The sequence below is a fragment of the Cydia splendana genome, chromosome 5, assembly GCF_910591565.1.
Source record: "Cydia splendana chromosome 5, ilCydSple1.2, whole genome shotgun sequence".
Classification (NCBI taxonomy): domain Eukaryota; kingdom Metazoa; phylum Arthropoda; class Insecta; order Lepidoptera; family Tortricidae; genus Cydia; species Cydia splendana.
The window spans coordinates 5,406,292-5,433,261 of NC_085964.1; the positions used below are offsets into that span (position 1 = coordinate 5,406,292).

General features: G+C 41.8%; 1 protein-coding gene across 1 annotated transcript; it reads left to right on the forward strand.

Annotated features, from left to right (window-relative positions):
* Nucleotides 1–26,749, forward strand: LOC134790376 (probable histone-lysine N-methyltransferase CG1716). The gene is made up of 25 exons (XM_063761145.1): nt 1–165; nt 407–2,465; nt 2,760–2,888; nt 5,012–5,311; nt 5,958–6,045; nt 6,997–7,149; nt 8,280–8,500; nt 9,263–9,399; nt 9,797–9,921; nt 10,473–10,681; nt 11,299–11,391; nt 11,812–11,959; nt 12,025–12,131; nt 12,331–12,475; nt 12,541–12,647; nt 12,847–12,991; nt 13,311–13,540; nt 18,700–18,735; nt 19,336–19,438; nt 20,638–20,782; nt 21,205–21,306; nt 22,032–22,135; nt 22,770–22,922; nt 25,565–25,858; nt 26,491–26,749. The coding sequence occupies exons 2-25, from the start codon at nt 439–441 to the stop codon at nt 26,647–26,649; spliced, it is 5,460 nt and encodes a 1,819-aa protein (XP_063617215.1). The 5' UTR covers nt 1–165; nt 407–438; the 3' UTR covers nt 26,650–26,749.
* Nucleotides 26,750–26,970: the final 221 nt, after the last annotated feature.

The following is a 26,970-nucleotide window of genomic DNA, read 5'->3' on the forward strand; positions in this document are numbered from 1 at the left end:
GGCTGCCATAATTAAAAAAAATAGTTAATGAACTGAGAAAATATAACTCGCTTCGCTGATTTATTTTATACATATACTTATTTGATGTATTACGAGCAGTAATAGTAGTGCTATTTACATAATTCCAATGACTTTAAAGAATATTGCTAGATTAAGAAAGTAATGGTATGTGCTCATGATTTCATAAAACATACTGATATACCTATTGAAACCGGTGGTTATGATACCAAAATTTCATTACATTATACTAACATGTCGTACATGATCTCATTGTCTCTCAAAAAACCATTTCAAGGTGTCTGTATTGGTTCGACCGTAAATAGTATACGTACCATGTGGCGTTGACAGGCATCTTGAAACAATAACGATCGAAAGAGGTCATTGTATTCGTTTTTCACTTCTACAGGTTGATTGTCACCGTGCTGAGCAAGGGGCACGATGGCAAGGCGAAAGAAGGCAGCAGCAAAGCCCGCGACGCGGCGGATGCCTCGGCGGGGAAAGGCAGCGGCTGCGGCCGCGGCCGTGGAAGGCGAGTCGTCCGCCGTTGAGCCTCCTCCTGAAAAGCCCTCCGAGCTAGAGCCGCCTGTCGAACCAACACCCGTTGAACCGACGCCCGTCACTGACTCCCAACCATCTGTCTCCCAAGACTCGCAAACTAATCAGACACCAAAACCAACAGTACCCACTGTCGTAGTTCACAAGAAATTCGGCAAATATCGCTGCCTCTTCAACAACGAGGATTCATTTACTAGAAGATATGACTTAGGAAGTGATAGTGAAACTAACAGTAGTGTCGAAATCAGGGTTGTTGACCCCTGTGCTAGCTCAGAATCTGATTCAAATACAGCAGCAGATACACAGACAGAAAACTGTGGTGTAGTGACAAATTTTAGTTCTTTGAACAATGTCAATCACCAGATAAACATAAATAACACAAATATGTCAGCAGCAATACAAACAAATTCTGTACTTCCGATAGCAAATGAAATACCAATGCCAAGTGAAGCCCCTTTGACTGAACTACCTCTAACTTCTGAAATACCTCTACCTATTGAACCGCCTATAGCTTCCGAAGAACCTGTACTATATAAGACATCTGAGCATAGTGAAATGTTATCTGAATCAACACCAATTGGGGAAAACGAAAATTTACTAGCTGGCATCTCATTGCCGTCTGAAATTCCCCTACCAGTAGGACCACCAAGTTCATCAGAACCTTTTGTAATTGAACCATCTTTGACTTCAGAAATTCCATTTCCTGCAGAGCCGACTCAAGCTAGCATACCATATCCATCAGATTCAGATGCAATACCAGGCTTGATATTGGCGACGGGAGTTCCTCTACCAGTTGGCATTCCACTGTTGAATGATATACCAATGCCTGAAGCACCAGCAACTGACAGCACTTTGAATCATGTACCGGAAGCAGCTACCTTAGAAACAGCCTTAGAAACAAATACAGAAGTAACATATAATCAGACTGATGAATATCCAAATACAGTAAATAAAGAGAACATGAACCTAGACATTCCAGGTGAACAGGAACCAATGGAGTATGGTGCTGATGATGAAGAGCTCATAACCATTGTTCAGATTGTTGAAGATGACAACCAAGAGCTGTACTACAACATCAAGATGGACAGTCCAGATGACACAACAGAAAAGAAAGAACAGGATGGAGAGTTTCAAAAACACTTTGAAAAACTCAACATTACTGCTCATAATGCTGTTTCTATGGACTGTTCTCAACCTGGGTCTAAAGTACAAATGCCTGAGCACTTATCTAGACCAGACCCAAGTCTAACTCCCAGCTCCATTGTATCTGATGACAGTAACTCTTCAAGAGTTGCTGAAACAGCTGTAAATGCAACTGAGTCAACAGAATCTTCCCCTACGGGAGTTAGACGCTCAAATAGAATAAAGACTATTAGTAGTCAAAAACAAAAATCAAAAGGCTATGGATTAGTAAAGACTCCATTAAAGAAAGCTTTAATCACGCAAACAAAGCTTAAGCTTGAAGAGAACAACTCAGATAGTCAGGAAAAATCAGGAGATACAGCAACTAGCATTGCTCCCAATTCTCCTTCATTCCCAGTGCCTTCAGATCTGCCTGTCAAAGTGAAATCAAGATGGCGTCGGTCCAGTGAGCTAGAAATGGGCGCCAATTCTCCAGCAAACTCACCATTGGCTAGCCCTAGTCTGCCTCAACGGTTGCAACCAGTACCTGAAGCTCAAAACCCAGAAGACCAAACACACACATTAACTAAAGAAGCATATGACAAAATTATAGATGAGAGAATGAGACAATTTCAGCACTTGGATGAGAATGAGTATTTGTGTGAGCGAATGATCAGTAAGGATACAAAGAAGATGATTTGCGACTGTTTTATGACCAAAGAGGAGATTGAGAGGGGAGAGCTAGGCTGTGGAGAAGACTGTCTTAATAGACTGCTTATGATTGAATGGTAAAGTATTAAAAAAATTACAATTATATCATATATTTTTTCTATTAATTTAGTAGGTAAGCCTTTTTCTATTGATGCATAGCTTCATTCAGTGCAGTGCAAGTCGAGAGCTAACCAATTCATTTAAGATTTTAGCATTGTACAACATTACAAATCATAAGTTAAAGTTTAAGACAAGGATATAATAATATATTCAGACTCTGTTGTTGCAACTGCTAACTTTGAGTGTTTTTTGTACTTTTATAATTTTTAAACAGTAATTGCTACTTTTAACACAATATTTTATTTTTTCAGTAACTCCCGATGTCCTGTGGGCGACCGGTGTACAAACAGAAGGTTCGAGAAGCGAGAGAATGGGGCGCTGAAAGTGTTCTACGCTGACAAGAAGGGTTGCGGTGTGGAGGCCGCTGATGACATTACGGCGTAAGTGATATTTCTGACTGCTTACGCGAATGTTGGTTGACTTAAGGTATTGTATATTGGTCTCTGGTTGGTGGCGTAAGGCATTGTATGGGAAAGCAATATTTTTGTGGCTTCAGCTATGCACAGTATACGGCGTCAACCAGAGACAAAACCTTAGGCAATTGTTTTCTAAGCTGCAAAGCTTACTGTGATATTGAATATTGATATCTACCAATTAGAATACTTTATATCTTTATCTTCACTTTTTGTATAAGTGAAGATTAAAATATAAACTAGGTATTTTAGTACCTAGGTTAAGTGTAATTGCAGCGGCGAACTTATGACATTTCTATTATTTTATTCTATTAAGCCCTTTTATGGCTTTCATTCTCTCTCATCAGCTCTTGCCATTGGGTTCTGTCGTGGGCCACTCTTCTCCAGTTCGGGCCCGCTGTGAGTTTGAGTTCATCCTCCTATGACATTTAGATTTTCTTATGTTAATAGGAATAGTAGTAAAACATTTTATTGCTAACAAACAGAAAAAGTAACGAATGTGTACAAAGGAGAATGTACATTCAGACATAGGTACTCTATGACTATGAGTAACCACTGTTGAAAATCTCTTATACAATGAAACTCTCGTAGTTTAAAAAACCCTTGTATCATGCTCCTTTTTTATCATCGACGTACAACTAGTTCGTGTTGAAAGACAATAACCCCCTCGTTCATAATACTTAGCAAATCTCTGTTAAACGTTATCTCTTTCTGACAAACGCATATGTTAAAATGTCAGATCGTGATACTGAAACATCAAACAATTATTAACGGCATGTTATACGTACATTAGGCGGATGCTTATGAATAACGCTACAAGTGTTACAGAGCTGTCGTTTGATGTAAATGAATAAACACTTCACAGAACCCTTTAGTTTAAAGATGATTTTATCAGATAATATAAGGAATAAAGAATGCATACTAATTCTAAAGAAATCTGTTTAGTAGTTTTACAGATGACAAGTACCTACAGAGTTAGTATTGATTATGCATTTATTTCGTTGACTTTTTCGCCATCATACGAACTTGAGCGGACTAGATGCTCACAAATACCTGGGGCCTGTTTCTCAAAAGCTTGTAAGTTGTAATACAAGTGGAAATCCCTTTCTAGCAAAAGCTGTCAAAAAGGGACTTCCACTTGTATTACAAGTTACAAGCTTTTGATAAACGGGGCACTGCTTGTATTACCTACAAGTTACAAGCTTTTGAGAAACCTGAACACAATTATACTATATTGAACCATGGAGATAATTAACTACTAAAATCTCCTGTTACCACTTTATATGGTCCAGTCACTCGCAATATATTGTGCAGCGTGCAACAAAGCGCCTAAAATATATGACAAATTTCGTCTACAGTCTATATAGCAATTATTTGTGTAAGAGTGCTGGTTAAACACTAAAGAGCATAATTTTAAATGTGCCCTTCATGTCACTTAATTTTCGGGTACCATCAAGTCCACTCCCACACACTGGCTTCCAACATTATGCCATGCAGCCCCACCGCACCTGCGAAGGAAGTGTGCACTAAAAAGGGAAGTTGCAAAGATTAGAGTCCGCTGCCTCATTACCCATTCATGTGGAGTATTGTGGAGTTCTGTTACCCGCCACCTCAGCGCCTAAAGTCCCGAAACCCTTCATTTGTTGCTGCCCAGCAACTCCAGGGCTTCAACAGTCTCGAGGCATGGAAAGCCGAATGGGCGGCTGCAAATGCAGACTCACTTAGGAATCGTGGACCCCACGCGCCAGCTTCCAGGGTTCGATCTTCCCCGAAAACTATGGTGTCGCCTTAACAGGCTCAGAACGGGGCATGGGCGCTGTAATTATTTCCTTAACAAGTGGGGATGGAAAGATTCAGCCTTGTGTGAATGCGGCAAGGACATCCAAATCATAGAACACATCATCGAACGCTGCCCTCTGCACTCATACTCTGGAGCTAGAGAAGACCTGCTGCCATTCACACCCGATTCAGCAGCGTGGCTACCCTCAACCCTGTTTAAATGTTGACTTAGAATTGTATTAGTTTTGACCCGTTTAATTATATATTAGGGATAGGCATTACATGATCACACACGTTATTTTCTCTTACAGAGGCGAATTCCTCATGGAATACGTAGGCGAAGTGCTAGACTACGACCAATTCTACAAGCGCGCACAGACCTATTCTGATGAGAACAACCTTCACCACTACTTCATGTCCCTAAAAGGAGACACGGTCATCGACGCGACGATGAAAGGCAACATATCCCGGTTCATCAACCATTCCTGCGACCCGAACGCTGAAACGCAGAAGTGGACCGTGAACGGGGAGCTCAGAATAGGGTTCTTCAGTAAGAGAGATATCGGCGTTGGGGAGGAGATCACGTTTGATTACCAGTTCAAACGGTTTGGGTGAGTTTTTATTAATAACAAGTGTAGATGACGCAGTTATTGATCATTTTATTATTATTTGTAAAGGTAGGCAGTTGAAATAACTGATAATGCCTGTATTTTTGTTTGTATGTAAGTATATATTACGCACCTTGGAATGGAAATAATTTCGGAATATGCATATGTTTTGTGATGACGAAAATGACGATTACAATATAGTCATTACTTTTCAGTCATAACTGTTTTGTTTTTCTTTAAGGTTAGGGTAAAACTTGCTATTTTATACCGAAACCATTTGAGCTTCGGGTTAGGTACGTGTGGGGCAGGCGTGTTTTTAATCCTTTTTTAATCCAGGATTTTACTTTAGAATTCTTCGATTCGGATCACTTCGGATTCAATGTACGCCCTCGCCGCAAACTTTACTTTGCTTCTACGACTGATAGTTTCCAAATACTTATGGAAATAACTTAGTAATCTCGTAAAATTGCCTAGGTATGGGATTTTCCCAAAATGATATTTTGTGGAACTATACAGAGGCTTCGATATAACTTTTTAGAACATTTCTCAGTCCATCCAATAAAACAGCTTACATCAAATACAGTGTACAATTTGTGCCTATTCCAGTAGAGGTGTTTATGCGGAAGTTTGAGAATGTGTTGTTCTGCAGAAAAGAGGCGCAGCGCTGCTACTGCGGGGCCGACGCCTGTCGCGGGTGGATCGGCGCTGAACCCGACTCAGACGACGAAGATGAAGAGGTACAAACTACACGTATTCAATGTTTAGCGCGGTAACGATGTTCGTTTAGTTAGACTTATCTGACGGCGGCGACTGGCTTGACGTAAAGATGTAGTTGTAAGGAAAGAAAGCTGCTACTGCGGGGCCGACGCCTGCCGCGGGTGGATCGGCGCTGAACCCGACTCAGACGACGAAGATGAAGAGGTACAAACTACACGTATTCAATGTTTTGCGCGTTAACGATGTTCTTTTATACATATCTATCGGCGGTGATTGGCTTGATGTAGTGTAAGGAACGAAAGCTGTTACTGCGGGGTCGACGCCTGTCGCGGCTGGTTCGGCGCTGAACCCGGACGAATATGAAGAGGTATAACAGAGAGAGTTTTAACAGTATATTAAACTCTTAATGTCGTTTATACTTTGCCGCTGTGGGTAGGACAGAGAGCGGATGTGTAAAAGTCGCTGTTTATGCCGTAGCAACATGCATGGCAGTGGCAGAAGTCTCAGTTCCACCTCCTTATTCCTCGCGTTATCCCGGCATTTTGCCACGGCTCATGGGAGCCTGGGGTCCGCTTGACAATGAATCCTAGGCATTGGCGTGGGCACTAGTTTTTACGAAAGCGACTGCCATCTGACCTTCCAACCCAGAGGGTAAACTAGGCCTTATTGGGATTAGTCCGTTTTCCTTACGATGTTTTCCTTCACCGAAAAGCGACTGGTAAATATCAAATGATATTTCGTACATAAGTTGCGAAAAACTCATTGGTACGAGCCGGGGTTTGAACCCGCGACCTCCGAATTGAAAGTCGCACGCTCTTATCGCTAGGCCACCAGCGCTTGTTCCATGATCGTATATAATGTCAGCGGCGACCGCGATTGCGTATCTACAATCTACAACCCAATTCAGTCCTTTATATTTAGCTGACATGTTTATAGAAAACCTTATATTTCAAATAAGCCATAATCCCCAGGAGGAGGAAGACGACGTGTCAACAACGAAGGTTCCAGAAGCGGTGTCGGTGGAGGCGCCGGCCGCCGTGCTGGAGGCGCCGCGCCCGCGCCCGCGCCGGCCCCGCCGCGACCGCGTCTACAAGCCCAACCAAGAACTGGTGCAGGATGCCGACGTGAGTTATACGTAGCCTAAAGATAATAATGGCGGCCATTTACAACGTTTTCATTGTGTGGCCGATAACATTATAATGGAAGCAGATTCAACTTAGCATGTTGACCTGAATTATACTAAACTTGACTGAGATATTTGACTTATTGCATTTGAAATAAATAGTGTACATAATATATGGATTATTTGTATCGGAAGCAGATTTAACTGGGTAAAAACTTACATTCGATTTCGTGCTAAACACCGCCGTGATTTTCTCGCATTGTATTGGTTTAGCGTTATCTAGGTTGCAGGACTTGCAGGTCAAAGTTCCACTCGCATGGAAAAAGTAGCCGCCGTTTCGAACTTGTTACTTATATGACCGATTGCATTAGTTATGTTTCGATCTGTCAGTTTTATTACTCGTACTCTTCGAGCAACACCGGCTTCCGACACATCGGAAGGGAGGGGCCCAAGCGATATCTCACCGTACAAATCTTTCTGCCATTTTTCGCGGGGGGAAAGGTGCACACAGTCGCACTTCTTACACACTTACATACAAAATCCAATCTGTAATGACGACACAAATACATAGAAAATGACACACGTCAAAGACAAATCTTGCAAACCTCGATCTCTTTTTGTGTACGGACGAGTGACAAGTGTCACAACACGCACACTAACACATTTTCGTTGAAGTATGTTATTGTATTCTGAGAGATGAGAAGTCGGATTTGTCGCTCGACCGATCCGCAATTTGTACTGAGCGAGCAAAATCGATAAATCCAACAATTACATGAGACTAAAATATAATAATTGTGTTTGAATGTAATTAAACGTATGATATGTAAAAAAAAATATTACATGTGAAATGTAACACTTTCTTTTTGTAAATTTGATGTCCTCGACCTCTTTTTATAACAAAAAACCGAGCAAACAGGCATTTTTGTGCAGCAGTGTTCACGCGCGCGTCTGGACTCGGTCTAGTGAAAAATCCAAGTGCAACTAGTTTTATTACCCGCGCTAGATTAGATTGACGCGCTAATCTTGTACCTCGGCAGAGGGGAAATAGTGCGAATGCCGCCTCCCTTCCGTGTTGCTCGAAGCTCGTACTGAACAATACGTTAATATTTTCTAACCTATTTTTTTTCTCAGATTGAAGAAGACCTGGAAGCGTTGCACCGCACCGGGGTGAAGAACCAGAGCCACACGCTGCGCCTGTCGCGTACAGTCGTCCGCGCAAAGACACGCCGTGCGCAGGTCGCACTACTGCGGCTGCTACGCGACGCGGACCTGCCGTGTCGCCGCCTGTTCCTCGACTACCGCGGCCTGAGGCTGCTGGCGCCCTGGTGTACCGACGCTCCCATGGACTTCAGGTTACTCTTGTTTTTTATCACTACTAGCGAAAGCCAACTTGGCAAAATACTATTTTATTTTGATGCTGATTGTACATAAAAGTTCTTTGCAAAATTGGATTGATATGCTATACCTTGTCTAAATAAAAACCGGGCAAGTGCGAGTCGGACTCGCGCACGAAGGGTTCCGTACCATAATGAAAAAAAAACGGAAAAAAATGCAAAAAAAAAAACGGTCACCCATCCAAGTACTGACCACGCCCGACGTTGCTTAACTTTGGTCAAAATCACGTTTGTTGTATGGGAGCCCCATTTAAATCTTTATTTTATTCTGTTTTTAGTATTTGTTGTTATAGCGGCAACAGAAATACATCATCTGTGAAAATTTCAACTGTCTAGCTATCACGGTTCGTGAGATACAGCCTGGTGACAGACAAACGGACGGACGGACGGACGGACGGACAGCGAAGTCTTAGTAATAGGGTCCCGTTTTACCTTTTGGGTACGGAACCCTAAAAAAACACATATTCACTTGACGCTGCAGCTGTTTGTCCTGGTCTTCGTATTACACTTCTACATAATGCAGACCTGCTGTGGTACGACCGGTTACCGTAAAGTTAGAGTAATATCGTAAGGGCCAGAGCACAGCGTGCGTATGCGTAGTCTCTCATAAGGATCTGCATATTTCACAGGCCTTAATGCGTCGTCAATTGATATTTTCAATGCTTTTACGCAGTAACAAAAGCCAAGAGATGATTAACATATTGTGTTTATTTTGTTCAGACTCGAGATGCTACAGACAGTGGATCGGCTGCCAATAACGAACAAGACCATGGTCTCTGAGAGCCGATTCTTCACCATTGTCGAGCGCTGGCTCAGCGACACTCCCACTCCTGATGTCTTCATTGATGAATCCACAGGTAAGGCAACGTACAAATAAGTTTGGGGAAGGCGATTGCCAATTTGATTGTCTGTATTGCATTGTAGAATTTAGTATAGAAAAAAAAGTTACCGTGATCGAGAAAGCCATCTACAATTGCCGTGATTGGCTGTGACCGGCTGTTGATTTCGATATAAAGAAAGTACCATCATCGAGAGATTTCGAGAGTGCCATCAACGTTTAATTTTTACCGGTCTTCACCGTTATTTAGGTACTTTTAGTAATTTCAAGTGGTTGTGCAGATTAGTGGATTAAAGAGCCAATAATTGATAGAATGTCTGCATATCACATACAATAGTAATATGTTTCTGATGTGGATTACCCTTCTTGTGCCCAATTTACTTCTCTGCTTTTATAATCACATTTTCTGCTTACAGGTTTGCCAGTAGAACTGACCAACAAACCGCAAGACGACAGTACAGATGTCAGCTCAGTGTTGGAAAACTTGGAAAAAGTCAAAGATCTATGTAGTCAGTTACTGGAAAGATGGTCCAGCTTAAAGGTATGTATATCTTGCTGAAAATTTTACCCATTTTCTTGTCAATGTATATAGAAAGAGACATAACTTTTTACTTTCTTTGTGTTTTTTCGTACTTTTATGCTTTATTGGGTGCAACCGAAGTTGTTAAGTTACATTTTTTTTTTCATTTGCTAAGTAAAGGGTTAAGTTATTAAATAAATAAATAAATATTATAGGACATTCTTACACAGATTGACTAAGTCCCACAGTAAGCTTAAGAAGGCTTGTGTAGTGGGTACTCAGAGAACGATATATATAATATATACTCGTAAATACTTAAATACATAGAAAACAACCATGACTCGGGAAAAAATATCTGTGTCATCACACAAATAAATGCCCTTACTGGGATTCGAACCCAGGACCATCGGCTTCACAGGCAGGGTCACTACCTACTAGGCCAGACCGGTCGTCAAATATAATATTAATAAGTAAAGTAACAATAGTTACTGTAAATGTGTAGCTGAAGTAAATATCCCTATACGTGTAAACTTTTAACTTGACAGCGGAACTAAAACAAACATTATTTACAGGAGGCCTTCAAAATACCCAAAAAGGAGCGCATTCAACAAATGAAAGAGCACGAACGCCAAGCCAACGTCGAGCGACGCGCCGCAGACTCGAGCGGTTCCCGCGACCGCGACCGCGAGCGGCGGGACGAACGCGACCGCGACCGTGAGCGCGAACGCGACCGAGACCGCGAGAGGGACCGCGAGCGGGAACGTGAAAGAGAGAGGGATCGGTATGTATTTTGATATAAATTAAAAAGTGTGTGCAACTAAACATGCCGCCGATTCCAGGGGTTCTCGCAAGCGTGAACTTGAAAGAGAGGAAGATCGGTATGTTTATTTTAAGTTTTCTTGATATAAAATAAAAATATTCAATATATAAAAGAGCACGAACGCCAAGCCAACGTCGAGCGCCGCGCCGCCGACTCCAGCGGTTCCCGCGACCGCGACCGTGAGGGAACGTGAAAAAGAGAGAGACCGGTATGTTTAAGTTTTCTTGGTGTACATTAAGGGTCCTTTCCACCAAACCGTCTATCATCGTTAAAAATTTGCAGTTTTATTTAATGGCAAATTTTATAGTTCTCTGCTGAAGTAAGGTGTTAGTATTATAGCTATTAAAAAAGACAAAAGTTCGATTATCTCGAAAACCACGAAACTTTTACTAGACCTAGCGCATTTTCTGGACCAGTCTAAGGTGCCCTGTCGGTGGTTAGAAGCTTATCCATTAATTATTGGGCATCCTGTATAAATTGCAATACATTTTTAATTTCTCGGAATTCAATTACTTTCTACTGAAGAAATCAGTTTTGTAAAATCAGTCAATCGTGTTTCATAAAAGATATTTTTTTAGGTATCGGGAACGAGAGCGTGACAGAGACAGGGAAAGGGATGAACGGGACAGAAGAAAAAGGAGAACCAGTCCAGACGCTAGGAGAAGTATAAGGTAAGATCATGGTAACATAATTACATGTTGCCCACTTTACAATGCTATAGTAGGTTGTCCCTAAATTCGTTTAGGATGACTGCTACTTTTGAAGCTTTTTAAACGGCGTCCGATGTCAGCATATTGATTAATTTTATGTGGATTAAGGAAACATTTCTACCTACAGTGGAGCCCGCTTAAATACGATTTGCCACCATCGTGTACAGGGCGCTGCAACTCTTTATAATATATTTTTTCTTTTCACGGTTATTACGTTTTCTTGGTTAGATGAGCGTTTTCAAAGAATTATCTTCTGCGTGTTTTACTATATTTTGTAGGAATGGTTCTTACATTCTTAATATAATTTTTTGGCTTACAAATTCCCCAATAAGTCGAATGCTCAAGAATATTAAAATAACTAAGTTAATAATGTCGTCACAGGAGCAGTCGAGTGTTAGCCACAGTACCGCCAATGAGCAAAGAAGAACGGCGGCGAGCTTTTGCCGAAGCGGCCGCCGCGGCCGAGGACTCACGCCGACAACGGGAACAGCACTATGCTCACTACTGGCCCGAGCAGGCCTTCCCACAGGTAACAACATGATAACGTGCACTCTAGTCTTACTGTGATGGGTGTGATAGTGTCAATGAGCAAAGAAGAACGGCGACGAGCGTTCGCCGAAGCGGCCGCCGCGGCCGAGGACTCACGCCGACAACGGGAACAGTACTATGCGCACTACTGGCCCGAGCAGGCCTTCCCACAGGTAACAACATGATAACGTGCACTCTAGTCTTGCTGTGATGGGTGTGATACTGTCAATGAGCAAAGAAGAACGGCGGCGAGCGTTCGCCGAAGCGGCCGCCGCGGCCGAGGACTCACGCCGACAACGGGAACAGCACTATGCTCACTACTGGCCCGAGCAGGCCTTCCCACAGGTAACAACATGATAACGTGCACTCTAGTCTTGCTGTGATGGGTGTGATACTGTCAATGAGCAAAGAAGAACGGCGACGAGCGTTCGCCGAAGCGGCCGCCGCGGCCGAGGACTCACGCCGACAACGGGAACAGCACTATGCTCACTACTGGCCCGAGCAGGCCTTCCCACAGGTAACAACATGATAACGTGCACTCTAGTCTTACTGTGATGGGTGTGATAGTGTCAATGAGCAAAGAAGAACGGCGACGAGCGTTCGCCGAAGCGGCCGCCGCGGCCGAGGACTCACGCCGACAACGGGAACAGTACTATGCGCACTACTGGCCCGAGCAGGCCTTCCCACAGGTAACAACATGATAACGTGCACTCTAGTCTTGCTGTGATGGGTGTGATACTGTCAATGAGCAAAGAAGAACGGCGGCGAGCGTTCGCCGAAGCGGCCGCCGCGGCCGAGGACTCACGCCGACAACGGGAACAGCACTATGCTCACTACTGGCCCGAGCAGGCCTTCCCACAGGTAACAACATGATAACGTGCACTCTAGTCTTGCTGTGATGGGTGTGATACTGTCAATGAGCAAAGAAGAACGGCGGCGAGCGTTCGCCGAAGCGGCCGCCGCGGCCGAGGACTCGCGCCGACAACGGGAACAGCACTATGCTCACTACTGGCCCGAGCAGGCCTTCCCTCAGGTAACCGCTACCTATACCCTAGATAGCCTTACGGTGTCGGTTCTATGTAAAGATGGGAGTGTTAAAGTAGCCGCAGGCCTTCTCACATGTTAGAGTTTAGGAGTTAGGCGAAGCAGGATTACTGTGTGTATTTTCATTTGCCTAAAATTAGAAAATGGTATATTCCATTTTCCAAGTCCCTATGAAGTAAAATGCTATTCTAAATGTTTCTCATTTAACTCTAAAATTATGCGGTGCAACTTAATATTACAGTAGCAGATTCTGTTTGCCTGCTTACTGTATTTCTTCAAACATATAACATAAAATAATATAATTTCAGATGTTCCCACCCGGAATGATGGGCGCACCGCCCAACATGCTCCCGGGCATGCCGCCGGGAATGCCCCCGGGGATGGGCGGGATGCCGCCGGGGATGCCCGGGATGCCCGGGATGGTCCCGGGCATGGACGTGCCCGCGGAGTGGCTGGGGCCGGCGGGCGAGTTCCAGGGCCCGCCGGGCTTCTGTCCGCCGTTTGGAGGCCCGCAGCAGTTCTGCATGCCGCAACCTAAGTAAGTTACATTATTACCTAGTGTATGTCACCACGTAAAAATATTACGTACTGTCACAGAATAACTAATAGTACTACCGTACAGAAAATTCACTCCTTCAGTCAGATTTAGGTATAAAATTATACCTATACACGAACCGTGAATCTTCTTTGCGCGAGCGCCACGTGACACGACTATCGTGCGGTCGAGCGGCAGCCCACTGCCATACGCCTGCCCTGCCCGGGAGGTGCGCCGGCCAAATGTACCTAAACTGCGTAGTGACACCCCCCTGGTACTGTTATGAATCCACCCTTTAATTATGTATCAAGCAGAAACGTCCGTGAACGATGCTATTAACCCTTTACCAGGCTAAGGGATATACATATATTTCCCACATACGGCACTTCAAACATGTGTTCTATTTTCGATGAGTAGGACTGACATTCGATTGTCATTTTTGAAATGTCAGCCTGGTAAAGGGTTAAGCTTAGAAACAAATTAAAAGTGGAAAAATTCACTGTCTTAGCTAGCTTACTAGCCCAGTGCTCTGCCATCTGAGCTACCAAGACCTTACCCAATACAGCGAATATTTCCACCATATACGAACCTTAGGAAGGCCCTAACGACATCTACCGAAAGAATACCGTATGATCCTCTCGGTACTAAATGGCTGAGTAAGCCTAACATCAGCACATCGCCTCCCTTCCCTCGCCTCTACAGCGAGCATGACCTCAGTCAGTTCCCTGTCGGCTTCCAAACACACCGCGTCTTGCCAATTTCGTACCGTTACCCCTGGCCTTAAAGAACAACATGTTAATCTACTTTAAGCCATATTTTTTTTAATGGCTTTCACATTTTCCATAATTTTATGTATTATTATTGGTGGCAGCTTGAGGGATTTTCCGAAAAACCTAAAAACTATGCGGTGAAAAGTGATAGTGAAGTGTAACAACATTTCAAAATTTGTAAAGTGGGCTAAATCGAAAATAATCTCGATAATTAGGTTAAATCGTCAATTAATGGCCACCGGTTAATAACTGGCCACCTTATACTAAAAATGAATTCTGTTCACCTATAAACTGAATTCATTTTAGTATAAGGTTTCGATAACTGGCCGCCCTTCAATAACTAGCCACTTTAGACTAAAATGAATTCTATTTAACGGTGAATAGAATTCATTTTTAGTATAACCTCTAGCGATCCACCATAAGGAACATTGACAATCGAATTCGAATCAACGGTATTAGAAAATAGAGTTCAATTTGTTTTGTATTAAAATCGAATGAAACAAAATAAAAGCAAAAACCCGCGGTTTTAAAATAAAAACAACTCTGTTTCATTTCATTAAGATTTAGATTTCATTGGAGGTAATTTGTACTAGTATTGGACTTAGGACATTGAAACCCAAGAGGATAAGGTGGCCAGTTATTAAACAGTGGCCAGTAATTGACAAATTACCCTATGCTTCCTGTGTGTATGTAAGTTATTTTTAAACGCTTTATTGACAATTAATAGAATTAACTTAAATAACATAAATACATATAAACTAACTAATATACTAAAACTACAAATAAATACAGCACAATACATTAATTTGTCAAAATAGATAAAAAATCTAAAATAAACCACCCTGAATCGTACCTGGCTCAAAGGTCCCCATTTTCCCGCTGCGTTTCCCCGCTGACCTGCAATGGAAACCTGCTGAACCAAATACGACCCAGAGCGAGGACCGCAGCCCCTCTCGCGCAAATGACGCCTTTATTCTTTAAAGAAAGTGCGAACCTCTGACCCCCAAGGCCCTGCCGTCTCGATAGCCACCGGCACAATGTGAGAATAGAATAGAGAATGTTTATTTGTGACAAAAAGAAAGAAATAAAACAACAAGTAACACAATAACACAGTCACGAAATGGTCCCGACTCAGCAGGTGCTAGCCTGGCTAGGCTAGCGCTGGTCTTCCGTCGGGGCCATGATCTTATACATCTAAATTATAAAAAGAACATATTATGACTACAATAATGTTATACAATAAAAATTGGAAGAGACAAAAGGCAGTAAGTACTTAGGTACGCGTTAGGAGTACTTAAATGTAGCTTGTCTCAAGTTTGAGGCACTCTTCGTTAAATTGGTGTTTGACATCTGAAATGTCATACGAGGATTCCAGCGCGGAATACTTCGCGTGCTTAGCGCTTGCCGCGGACTCCGCAGCTGAGCCAGCACAGCTTGTGGTTTTTTAAACTGGAAGTCTGACGTCATTATTATGACTGTGTATAGCCCAACAACTTTGTATTTGACTCTGAGATAGTGTCGCTACAAACAGCTTACATAACATATGGCAATAATGTGTGTAGGTACAAACAGCAACACTCCTAACTGTACATCGGTGGACCTTATTACAATAGGGATAAGGTCCACCGACGTACAGTTAACAGTGTGGGTGATGGTACGTCATGAATAGTCGGCAGCAGTGTATTGGCTTCGTGTTATAGTTGTATAATGTAATGTCAAAACACTGTTTTCATAGAATCGAACCCTTATAATAATATATATTCGTTTAACCTTTTGAACGCCACAGACGACAATTGAAGTCAACGCAAAACCGTAACAACGACGCCAAAGACGACATTTGACGTCGATCGTTTTTTATGAAAATTACTGAAAAACACCCCACTTTTAGGTTGGCATTATTTATTCACAAAACTAAATTTTACCCCCGTGGCGTCAGTGGCACGGCAAATGGATGCGCCGTTTGGCGTTCAAAAGGATAATAAAACGTTGAAAAAATTAAATGTTAATTCTACGCGTCTTACGGGATACAAGCTGCGCGAGTCTACGGGCACCGCATCTCAATTCCAAACTGCGAGACCGTTTCTCCATTTCTCCAAAATCCGCGAGTAGACGGACATCGAATATTCTATTTTCAAAACGCTGTCTAAGAATGGTATTCTACCTGTCCAATTTCTTGGTTCAAACTGATTGCGTCGCACTCTCTCATTATTAAGCAAAACGTGAGACAAAATACACATTGGACCAAGATATTGGACAGATGGAATACCACCCTAATGGGAGTCCTGTTACTAATCCTACAAAATCGGGTATACGGGCACCGTACTACTATTATCTTACGGGATAGTTATGCTGCAACCAATAAGATGTACGGACCAGGTCAAAAATGCAGTGGATGGGTTGGCACACGAATGTGCCAGAAAGGCGGCCAACAGAGAAAAATGGCGGCGTGTTGTGAAGCTCGTCACCATCCGATAGTGACCACGACCAGACGACCACTCTGTCAACAGTGAAATGACTAACAAGATCCTACAAGTTCACCGAGAGTCTACAGTTCCTGAGTTCCTGATGTGTTTGCTGAAATGGCATATTCATATGCTTTTTTAATCCTGCTGAGTACTTTCTATTTTTACACGACTGCCCAAAAAAAGGAGTGTATTTTCAAAAGTGATCAATGCCATTCGTGAAAGTGTTCATGTGCGTCAATTATCAATTCATAACATCTCTTATCTGTAACATAACACCGTCCGCCTACGCGATGATTTTGCCCACTGTAAGTTACTTGGAAATAATTAGAGATAAAGCTCGCTATTGCAAATTAGAACAATTTTAGTAGTTGTAAAGATGCTTTAATAAGTAATAACTTTTATATTTGAAAAATTGACAAAATTTTATTCCACTACGTCATGACATGACCTATTTGAAATTGAAACCGAAGTTCGGTCGTTATCTTATAAACCTGATGATTGTAAAAATAAACTTTTGCATAAACTTAATAAGAAAAAGTGGATTTATGTGATTATTCAAAAATCAATATGAGATGTAGAATGCTAAAATAATTCTAGCATATACGAAATTGATATTCAAGATACTGGTTTATTAACATTACCTAATAAATGGACCATTTCTAATATACCTAAGGTTATGGGAGCTGACTGGCCAAAATTCTATCGACAAGGAAATTCTCCTTAGGAAATGGCGCTGGATAGGTCACGTGTTGCGAAGACCAGACAATCACCTGTCCAAACAAGGTCTGACTTGGAAAACCTCTGGAAAAAGAAGACCCGGTCGTCCACCTGGAGGCGCACAGTCAACAAAGAGGTGGCATCCGCTGGCCTCGACTGGAAGAAACTCGAAGAGACAGCGCAGGATCGACAACAGTGGAGAACCCTTCTGAGAGCCCTATGTCCCTGATGAGGGATAACAGGATACCATCATCATCATCAATAAATGTACATCATACTTACTATAAAAACATACAATGGTTTCTAAAAATAGTATAAACTTAATCTAGTTTAAGTGTTGTAGGAGGTTGGGAACCGTTTGCGAGATAGAGGCTTGGATCCCCGCTCCGGGTCATTCCTGGTGGAGAGGTTGTCTATCGCGATTCAGCGCGGTAATGCGGCGAGCGTTTTGGGCACCTTTGCGCCTGGGATGACGCGGGGTGGGATATTTGACTGACTACTGACTGCTTTGTTTTTGACTTGTTGATTTTTTTTTTGTGTTATGTGATTTGTAGACAATGTAGTATGTAATTATGGGATGTTTTTTATACCTAATTAATGTAATTTTGGTGTAATATTTGTAATTGTTTTTTTAATTGTAATTTTGGTTATTTTATTGCTTGTAAAAATATGACATGTAAAAGTGATATGATACGATTTTAATAAATTATCTAACGTTTAAGTGTTAGAAAATATATTCTTTTTAAAATGGCTTTTGCGTTTTCCTTATAACAGTACCTACATAGAAACGAGAAAGTATATGTCCAGCTTGTAACACAAATAAGTCAATTATTATACGGTGAAAGTCAAAAATGAATTCCTGACTTCAGAACAAAGCTGCCTTATCTAAAGTAGTGTTCATCATCTTCACACATTTGCGTTCATAATACGAATATCACTTTTTTTGGGTACCGTACTCAAGCGCCATCTATTGAAAGTGATATTATGATGGCAAAACTTCTTAAGGCTCCTACACACTATACCGGCGGCCCGGCCGGCGGGCATGCCGCCAACAAACCCGGCGGGTATTGTAAACTTAGCTTTTACGTGGTATGTGTATGGACTTTAGAAACTTGTACCTCAAAAAAAAACGCATAAAAAAGTAATGATATGTTGAAATATCTGTGATTTTGCCCATGTGCTTTAGCGAATACCTTTTTTATGTTAAAAGCGGCATACGGGTGCTCGAGTCACCTACTGGGAAGAGGTAATCATCCACGGATATATGTAACACCCTAACACCACATGCTTCCATTAGAGAACTCTTTTGGCATTTCGTTGAACCCTTGTATGTCAGAGGCGATTTAGAAGCATTATGCGACAGCATTTCATGACATATTCATAGTCTAGTCGACAAGTTAAAATGGTGGAAAATAGTGATACTGCTCCTAAAAATACGTGTACCTAACTACCTAGATAGAGTTCAAAACTTATGAGTAGTTGATTGGAAATTTTCTCCTTGTTAAGAATTTTTTTTTTCTTAAATAGTCTATAAGATATTGGCGAAAAACGAAATACCTTTTATTTCATGTTTAATTGTTTAATTACTTAAAAAAAAATGTGGTACTAATCACTTCAAATACATTTTTGTAGAGTTAATTCCGAATCCAACGAGGTATCACACGTATTTTTAAGAGAAATATCTCTTTTTTCCACCATTTTGAAGTCGACTATCAATGAGTAAGACATTTTCGATTGTATTTCCGAACAGTCAGTCCGGATAAGGGTTAATTCGCATTTGTGTTTCTATCAATGTCGTTACTTTCAATTGTGATAAATTATTTATAGCAAACTGTTAATTTTTCAGTATAATGGGCATGGGCGGGTATGGGATGCCCGGCTTCATGTTCGGGCAGCAGATGCCGCCCAACGCCTTCCCGGCCACACCGCAAACTGAACCCATGATGCCAGTAAGTCGAATTAATTATGCAAGCTTAACATTTTAATTTATTTTATTTAGCATATTAGTTGGTCCTACTGCTGGGCAAAGGCCTCCCCTCTTTTCCGCCACTCGGCTCTGTGTAATACTTTAGCTTTAAATTAAATTTTCACAATTTTCGTAGACAACAAAATAGAGGGTTTTTTTTAGTTCTGGCATTTTTGGTGAGGTGAATGTACTGAACATACTGAACACCGCCAACGTCGAGAAAAAATTAATCGTCTTATAATAAAAACCGGGCAAGTGCGAGTCGGACTCGCGCACCAAGGGTTCCGTACCATAATGCAAAAAACAATGCAAAAAAAAACGGTCACCCATCCAAGTACTGACCACGCCCGACGTTGCTTAACTTTGGTCAAAAATCACGTTTGTTGTATGGGAGCCCCATTTAAATCTTTATTTTATTCTGTTTTTAGTATTTGTTGTTATAGCGGCAACAGAAATACATCATCTGTGAAAATTTCAACCGTCTAGCTATCACGGTTCGTGAGATACAGCCTGGTGACAGACAGACGGACGGACGGACGGACGGTCGGATGGACGGACGGACGGACGGACGGACAGCGAAGTCTTAGTAATAGGGTCCCGTTTTACCCTTTGGGTACGGAACCCTAAAAAAGAAATATGACCGTCCTGTAAAAATACGAAATCATTCTTATTGATCAATAAGAATGATTTCGTGTTCGGTATCGTAGGAAAGTCATTCAGTATGATTTACGTAATCACCTCCCGAAATATGGCAGGTAAATATTGATATAGCGATCGATTGAGTAGATCAACAAAGAACGAGCTTCGCAAGGAAAACCCCTCGAAAATCAGCTGTTTATGCAGCTGTGCCTCGTGTCCTATGTACAGTCAACTGTAAAAATATGGGTGCATAAATAATTTTAAAAATATGTCCCATAGCTCATATGTCAGCGACGATGGGACATATTTTTGAATAAGTTGGCTACACCCATATTTTTACAGTTGACTGTACAGCCTGCAATTCTATTCGCTTAGCACCTTCGTATACACTTTTCTCTGCAGCTGACTGTACTTTGGCCGCGCTTACGTTGGCTTCGGAGTTGCTTTCCTCGATGGTTCCTCGCGAAAGGTCGTTCTTTGTAGACCTGCCGTATGATATCAAAAGACAAGGAAAGATAATGATTTATGTTGCATACTTATCAGCAGGTAGCCGAGCAACCGCCTGAGGAAGTGATCCTGCCGTCGCACTGGCGCTCGGCGCTGGACGCGCGCGGGCGCACCTACTACTACCACGTGAAGCTGCGCCAGCCGCAGTGGCTGCCGCCGCCGCCGCCCACAACCAATGGAGGTATACAAAAATATAAACTTGTCTTTTTAAAATCTTATTTAATAAAAATTGTCTTGGGCGGGATCAACTAAAAGTGTACCTAATTGAGAACATTGGTCAAAATCTGGAAGTTTTTTTTATATTTAACACATTCAGGGCCAAGAACCCGACTGTCGGGTACACTGTTCATAGCGACTACGCGCTCCATGCGGCAAAGATGTGGCTACGCGCTACGAGCGTAATCCGTAGCACTTAGTGGCAATGAATGTGTTAAAGCCCTCATATTTGCCCGGAAACGACGAGAATTGTCTGTTAGTAGTTTTATCCAAGAACGAAACATAAATAATTAAAAACTGAACGGACCTCTTCAAAGTTCAAAAACTACCGAATGGTATTTACATTTGCAAAGTTAACAAATATTAACATTAAAAATGTATTGGCAGACGACAGTTCATCAGAGGAGGAAGCCGAGATACCCGCCGACACGCCGGCCGTGAGGCGGCCCGGCAAGGTGGTCGAAGGAGTCAACGGAATCATTTATGAAGGTACACTTTTTATCGGCATTGTTACAGCAAACCTATTCAACCCGCATATTTCGTCAGACATTTCGTTGAGGCTCGATAGGAGCATTCGATAGGGGCTGTCCCGTACATACGCATTTTATTTCCTGTGTTGCGACTTTTTTTTCGGCATTTAAAGCAGGCGCATATTTTTGACCATTTGTAATAGAAAAGGAAACTCTTATACCTGCAAATCTTCAGAAAAATCGCGTTTGTATGGGACAAACGGTAGACAATTTCATGGAATGCTCCGATAGTATGAACTTTGAACAGTCGGAACTATATTTGCGGGTCATTCGCTTGAAAGTAGAAAGTAGATTAACTGGATCTGGCATGAAAGGTGGGGAAAGTGACTGAACAGGATAGTCTTATGTATCTTTCAGTAGGAGTAGCAGCGAAAGAGCTATTATTGTTTGCCCTTGTCACAGTCTCACATTTTATTTGTTCCCCACCTTAAATTTAGTATGGATTATGGTGGGCAACAAATAAATTCGACCAATCATAGTGTCGCATTGCATATGTTTTGTCCCTCATGGAGGCACGCGTATACCACTTCTATAGGATCCTACCTTCTATGAGATAAACAAAAGAATAAAATTACCATGCAGCGCACTCGCTATAGATGGTACTCCAGTAGACGATCTTTGTAATGGATGGAAATATGATTGATGACTAAAATGACATGAGATTTGTTTATACATATATTGCAGTGGTTAAAGAGAATCCTCACAACGGCTTGATTCCCGATCACGCGCTGGTGAGCGTCAAGCCGAGGAAGCGGCGCCCGGGGCTGGTCTCTGAGCGGCCCATCAGTGTAAGTACCTATTTTACTTTTTATTTCACAGGAAAACTATAGAATACACTACGTGAAAGTTACGTTATGACAGCTACTTGACAAAGTCCATAAGTGAAACTTTTGATAAACTATAACTAGACTACGGATTTTTTACTTAGGAACTTCATATTTTTTGGATGTACCTAGTTTTGTACAAAACTACTCATCGTCATCTTCCTCGCGTTGCCCTGGCTTTTTGCCACGGCTCATCGAAGCCTGGGGTCCGCTTGGCAAGTAATCCCAAGAATTGGCATAGGCATTAGTTTTTGCGAAAGCGACTGCCATCTGACCTTCCAACCCAGAGGGTAAACAAAACTGTTTGATAAACACACAGGCCGTAATCACAGAATAAGTAATAGTACTAGCGTACAGAAAGGAAACTTCCTACAAAACCGAAGTTTGACAGCGGTTCAGGGTCGAATCATGCCGCACTATCCTATATATATAAAAATCAAGCCATTATCTGTGGTCGTGCACGCAAAGGGACGTCAAGTTGTGTCAACCCTAATAATTGCTCGGAGCAATGCTGAGCCGAACGGAGCCGGGTTTGCCCGAAGTCAGGAGTTTCGCACCCCTGCCGTAATGAAATTTGTTTGTTTGGTTCGCTTGACAGCCCCGAACGGAGGAGGACAAGCTAGCCGGGAGACTAGAGGTGAAGCGCTACAAGCAGACTAAGGAGAAGCTCCGGCGGCGCCGCGAGAAGTTGCTGCACAAGGTGCGCCAGCTGGCGCAGCGGTCCAGGAAACCCAACGTCGACGAACTCAAGGTATGAGCCAAAACGAACAACAACATACCGGCATCTCACCGGCAGATAGATGGCGCTGATCGCCGTCCACTCCCCGCCGCTAAGTCGCGTTCAGTTTTATGATGGGGCCGTGTCGTACAGCTGCGTTCGTGACCCGCAAATGGTCTCACCGGATGATCAGCGCTGACTTTTGGGTTAGCATTATGCTGAGGCGGTATAGTAGTTTATGTGACTGCTACATAATGAAAGGCATTAAAATACGAGTGTGGGTTTATGAAACGAATGAAATGAGTTTCATAATAGTATCACACGAGTGTTTTAATGCCTAATTATGTACAGTTACATACACTGCTTTATCTACACACATATTATAAACTTTCTATGATATATTCACTAACCTCATATTACACCCGACATTGGGGCACTTTGCTCTCTGGCGGAACTCGCGGATATGAGATGGCGTCTCCGAAATATATTTATCGCACATTTTACACGAAACTTTTGTTATAGTTAGGTACTTTAAAAACAACAAAACAAATTATTGTTTACTTACAAACTAATTCAAAGATAAACTGTACGTCAAATGGCGGCAAATGAAAACTTTTTTCACGCACGCCACGCATCCGTAGTTTTTTTTTAATTCAAAGACAAACTAGAGTCGGGGTCGATTACTATATCGTCCGATACCAACTTACATGCGAGATTTGTCAATATTGTATGCAATTGTCATTTGATTTCGAATAAAACGTCATCTCGACTGATATTAGAATAGGGGTCAAATCAATTTGCTTTTTTTTCCAGAGATGTTCGAAATTTGAATGCATTACCAAATCGATTTTGATATAGTAATGAAGCTATTACCACATTTTCACAGATAAGAAATTTGCTGTAACAAAACAGTTTATCGTAATGTGGGCCATTATTTACGGATTTTGAAGGCATCATAGAGAGTTTATGATATGTGTGTAGATAAAACTATTTATTTATTTTATGTTTAACTTTCTTTGTTGTTCTGTACTTGTGTATGTTATAGTTTATCACGAATAAGTGCGATGAAAATAGCGATGAAAAAAAAATGCTACAACGCATTGTAAACAATGATTGCTACGTAATCGGATCGGAGGCTTTAGAGACCAATTTAGGTTAAAAATCTAGTGACAACCCTGGTTTTCGAGCGCCTACATTAAAGGGTGGCAACATGCCCTTTAAAAGAACCTTGACAAATAGTAATAGTTTTTGTTCTTTGCTAATAGTTACGTGTCTGCGGCCTGTACGGATATGATGGTCGTTCTTGTCTACGTGACAGCGTGATAAAAACAGCGTCCGTCACTTTCAATCGCGATCTGTCAAAAAGTGACGGAAATTTGGTAACGTGGATAAAGCCATCCATAATAGGCCTGTTGATAATTTTTTCCGTCTTTCGTCTTATCAAAGACATATGTAACTCCGTATAAGATGAATAAAGTCTAAGGAAAAAACGTGCCTCGGAAGTCAAGAAAAAGTCATTCTCGGACAGATGGCGCATACACCTTTGGCCTATCCTCGGCTAGATGGCGGTGACGACACCGTTTCATATTTAACAATTTTAACACATAGGTATAGGTAAACCAGAACTTTGGGAGTATTGTCAAGAGGGCGCTCGTTTTCAATTTTATATAGCAACAATTTGTATAGTGGGGACAATGGAAATTGGCAGATGATTTTTGTTTTATTCCGACAACTTTAATAAGTGCGAAGTTTGATGTTTGGATATTTCTTCGGTTTTTACGCTATAAAATTCGTGAATTTTACGACGTATGACACATAAATCAAAATCATCGAAATCTATTTTCTTTTTTTGTTTTCTTTTTTTTAATTTTAATTCCGCCCTTCGCCCTTCGCTAGCAATCCGTGATGCCGATGCATGCGATACACCTAATACACAAATCAAATTATTACAAGACATCAACCAAATCGTGACGACCTGACTATAGTGACATTTGTCCATAAGTTTGAAACTTACCCGTCAATTCAGGTGCTAATTTCGTTATGTTTTCTAATGGAAGAAATTTCTCTCCCGCACGTTTTTTCCCAATAAATAACTATATACACTATTTACAACTTTTTTCTCTGTAAAATCTTAAAATTTCGGCATGATTATTGCAGTCTAATAATAATTCACACGAAACTAGACAAAGCAATGTTTACATTGTCAATATTGACAACTATCATAGAGGGTAGATGTTGTCTATTATTAAAATTGTTGCCATTGCTAGAAATTAGTACCAACAAATTTCCGTAACATGGCGCACCCTCAATAGATCCTGGTTCACCTATATCAGTGAATGAACATGGGTCAAAATGATATAAAAATAATAAAATCATTTATCCAATCATTAACCATTTATTTGATAGTTTTATACGTTTTCATTTTGAGTTTTGGTCGTGTGTCGATAGATGGCAGTAGATTTACTGTGACTACAAAATTTACTATGACAGGACCCCTCTATACTATCTATTCTCTTTGGTCTTATATTTTGTCACAGTACGGAATTCATATGTGATATGGACTCTGTCGCTATTCGATATAGCAGATCTATCGGTCATCTATTTTATCAGATTTTGTAAAAAGCAATATGCTAGAAAAAATAAGTTTACGCAATTTACTTTCTAATATCACCCAGATCGTGGACCTCGCCGAATCCGAATCAGACTCCGAAGCCTCAGTTGAAGAGACCGAGCCAGCGCCGGTACCGGTACCGATACCGGTGGCCGTGGTCGAGCCCGAACCCGTACCCGTACCCGTACCGGTTCCATCTCCCCCCGTGGACGCCGAGGAAGCCGCGAGGAAACTCAAGGAACAGTTCCGGAGTAGCATGGCGAGGGTTATGGTGCACCATCTTAACCCGTACCGGCATTCGGACGCGCCCGCTGGTCGAATTACTTGCACGGCTGACTTCAAACATCTGGCTAGAAAGGTAGGCTTGATTCATCTTTCCCTGTCGAAAAGTAAGCTTACTTACCTCTTTCGATATCATTTTTTAGCAGAAAACTCACTAAAGTCAGTGCTGAAAGATGGGTCTTCTGCACCCTTTCTCTCTCTCTCTTCAACTAGTCCATCGGTGGATCTAGCGATTACTGGCGATACTGTTCTAGCATTCTAAAGTTCAATGACATAATATAATTTCTGTGATCGATTTTAAATTTGTATAATTGGGTACTTTCCTCTACTTAAAATAAATTATTTCACACCGTGCACGAAATAAAGCACCAGATCATTATTAGAAAAACATAGATAGCAGTTTTCTATTTAATAAATCGGATGGAATGTATAATAAGTAGGTGAGTTGACCGTGACGTCACTACACACGTTTTCATATAAATTCCATATTAGCAAATCGTTTTGACAGTTCTAAAGCTGATTCGACTAGTAGGAAAGTAGCCAATTTCAACAATGCTTTGCTGTGTAGTTTTGGATTGCGCTTTCTAAGGTGTTCCAAATTGTGCCTATAGATTTTTGTATAATCATGTTTATGTTATGGTAGAGATAGAGTTCGGAAGTAAGTCGGTAATGAACGAAACATAACCTAAAATTTCCTTCCTTCCCCAGCTAACCCACTTCGTGATGCTAAAGGAACTCAAGCACTGCCGCTCCGTGGACGAGCTGGTGGTGACGGACTCGGTGCGCTCCAAGGCCAAGGAGTTCGTGCGGAAGTACATGGCCAAGTTCGGCAAGGTGTACCGCCGCCCCGCCGAGGAGGCCGACTAGCGCAAGCAGGGGCCCAGGGCCCCGGGAATAAACCGGACTACTATAAGCGCGGTACTGTAAGCGCCACTTGCACCATCCCACTAACCCGGGGTTAAGCGGTTAAACCGTTAACCCAGTGTCAAATTGTACTGGTAACCATGATAACTCCAAGTTTAACCGATTAATCCCGGTTTAAGTGAATGGTGCAAGTGACCCTAAGTGGCCTAGACTTTGCCTTAGAGCGTAGCCATGATTTGATACTTCTTTAGAGAAAAAAAACCGCGAGCGGTGCATTAGGCTTCAATACCAAGTTCATCAAGTACGTGGTAATGTTTGGCATGG

Bases quoted from the DNA above. Each gene is read 5' to 3' on its own strand.
- LOC134790376 (XM_063761145.1), top strand. From the start codon at position 439: ATGGCAAGGCGAAAGAAGGCAGCAGCAAAGCCCGCGACGCGGCGGATG. The intron at 6,046-6,996 runs GTACAAACTACA...CATAATCCCCAG, and splicing joins CAGACGACGAAGATGAAGAG to GAGGAGGAAGACGACGTGTC. The intron at 12,476-12,540 runs GTAACAACATGA...CAATGAGCAAAG, and splicing joins CCGAGCAGGCCTTCCCACAG to AAGAACGGCGACGAGCGTTC.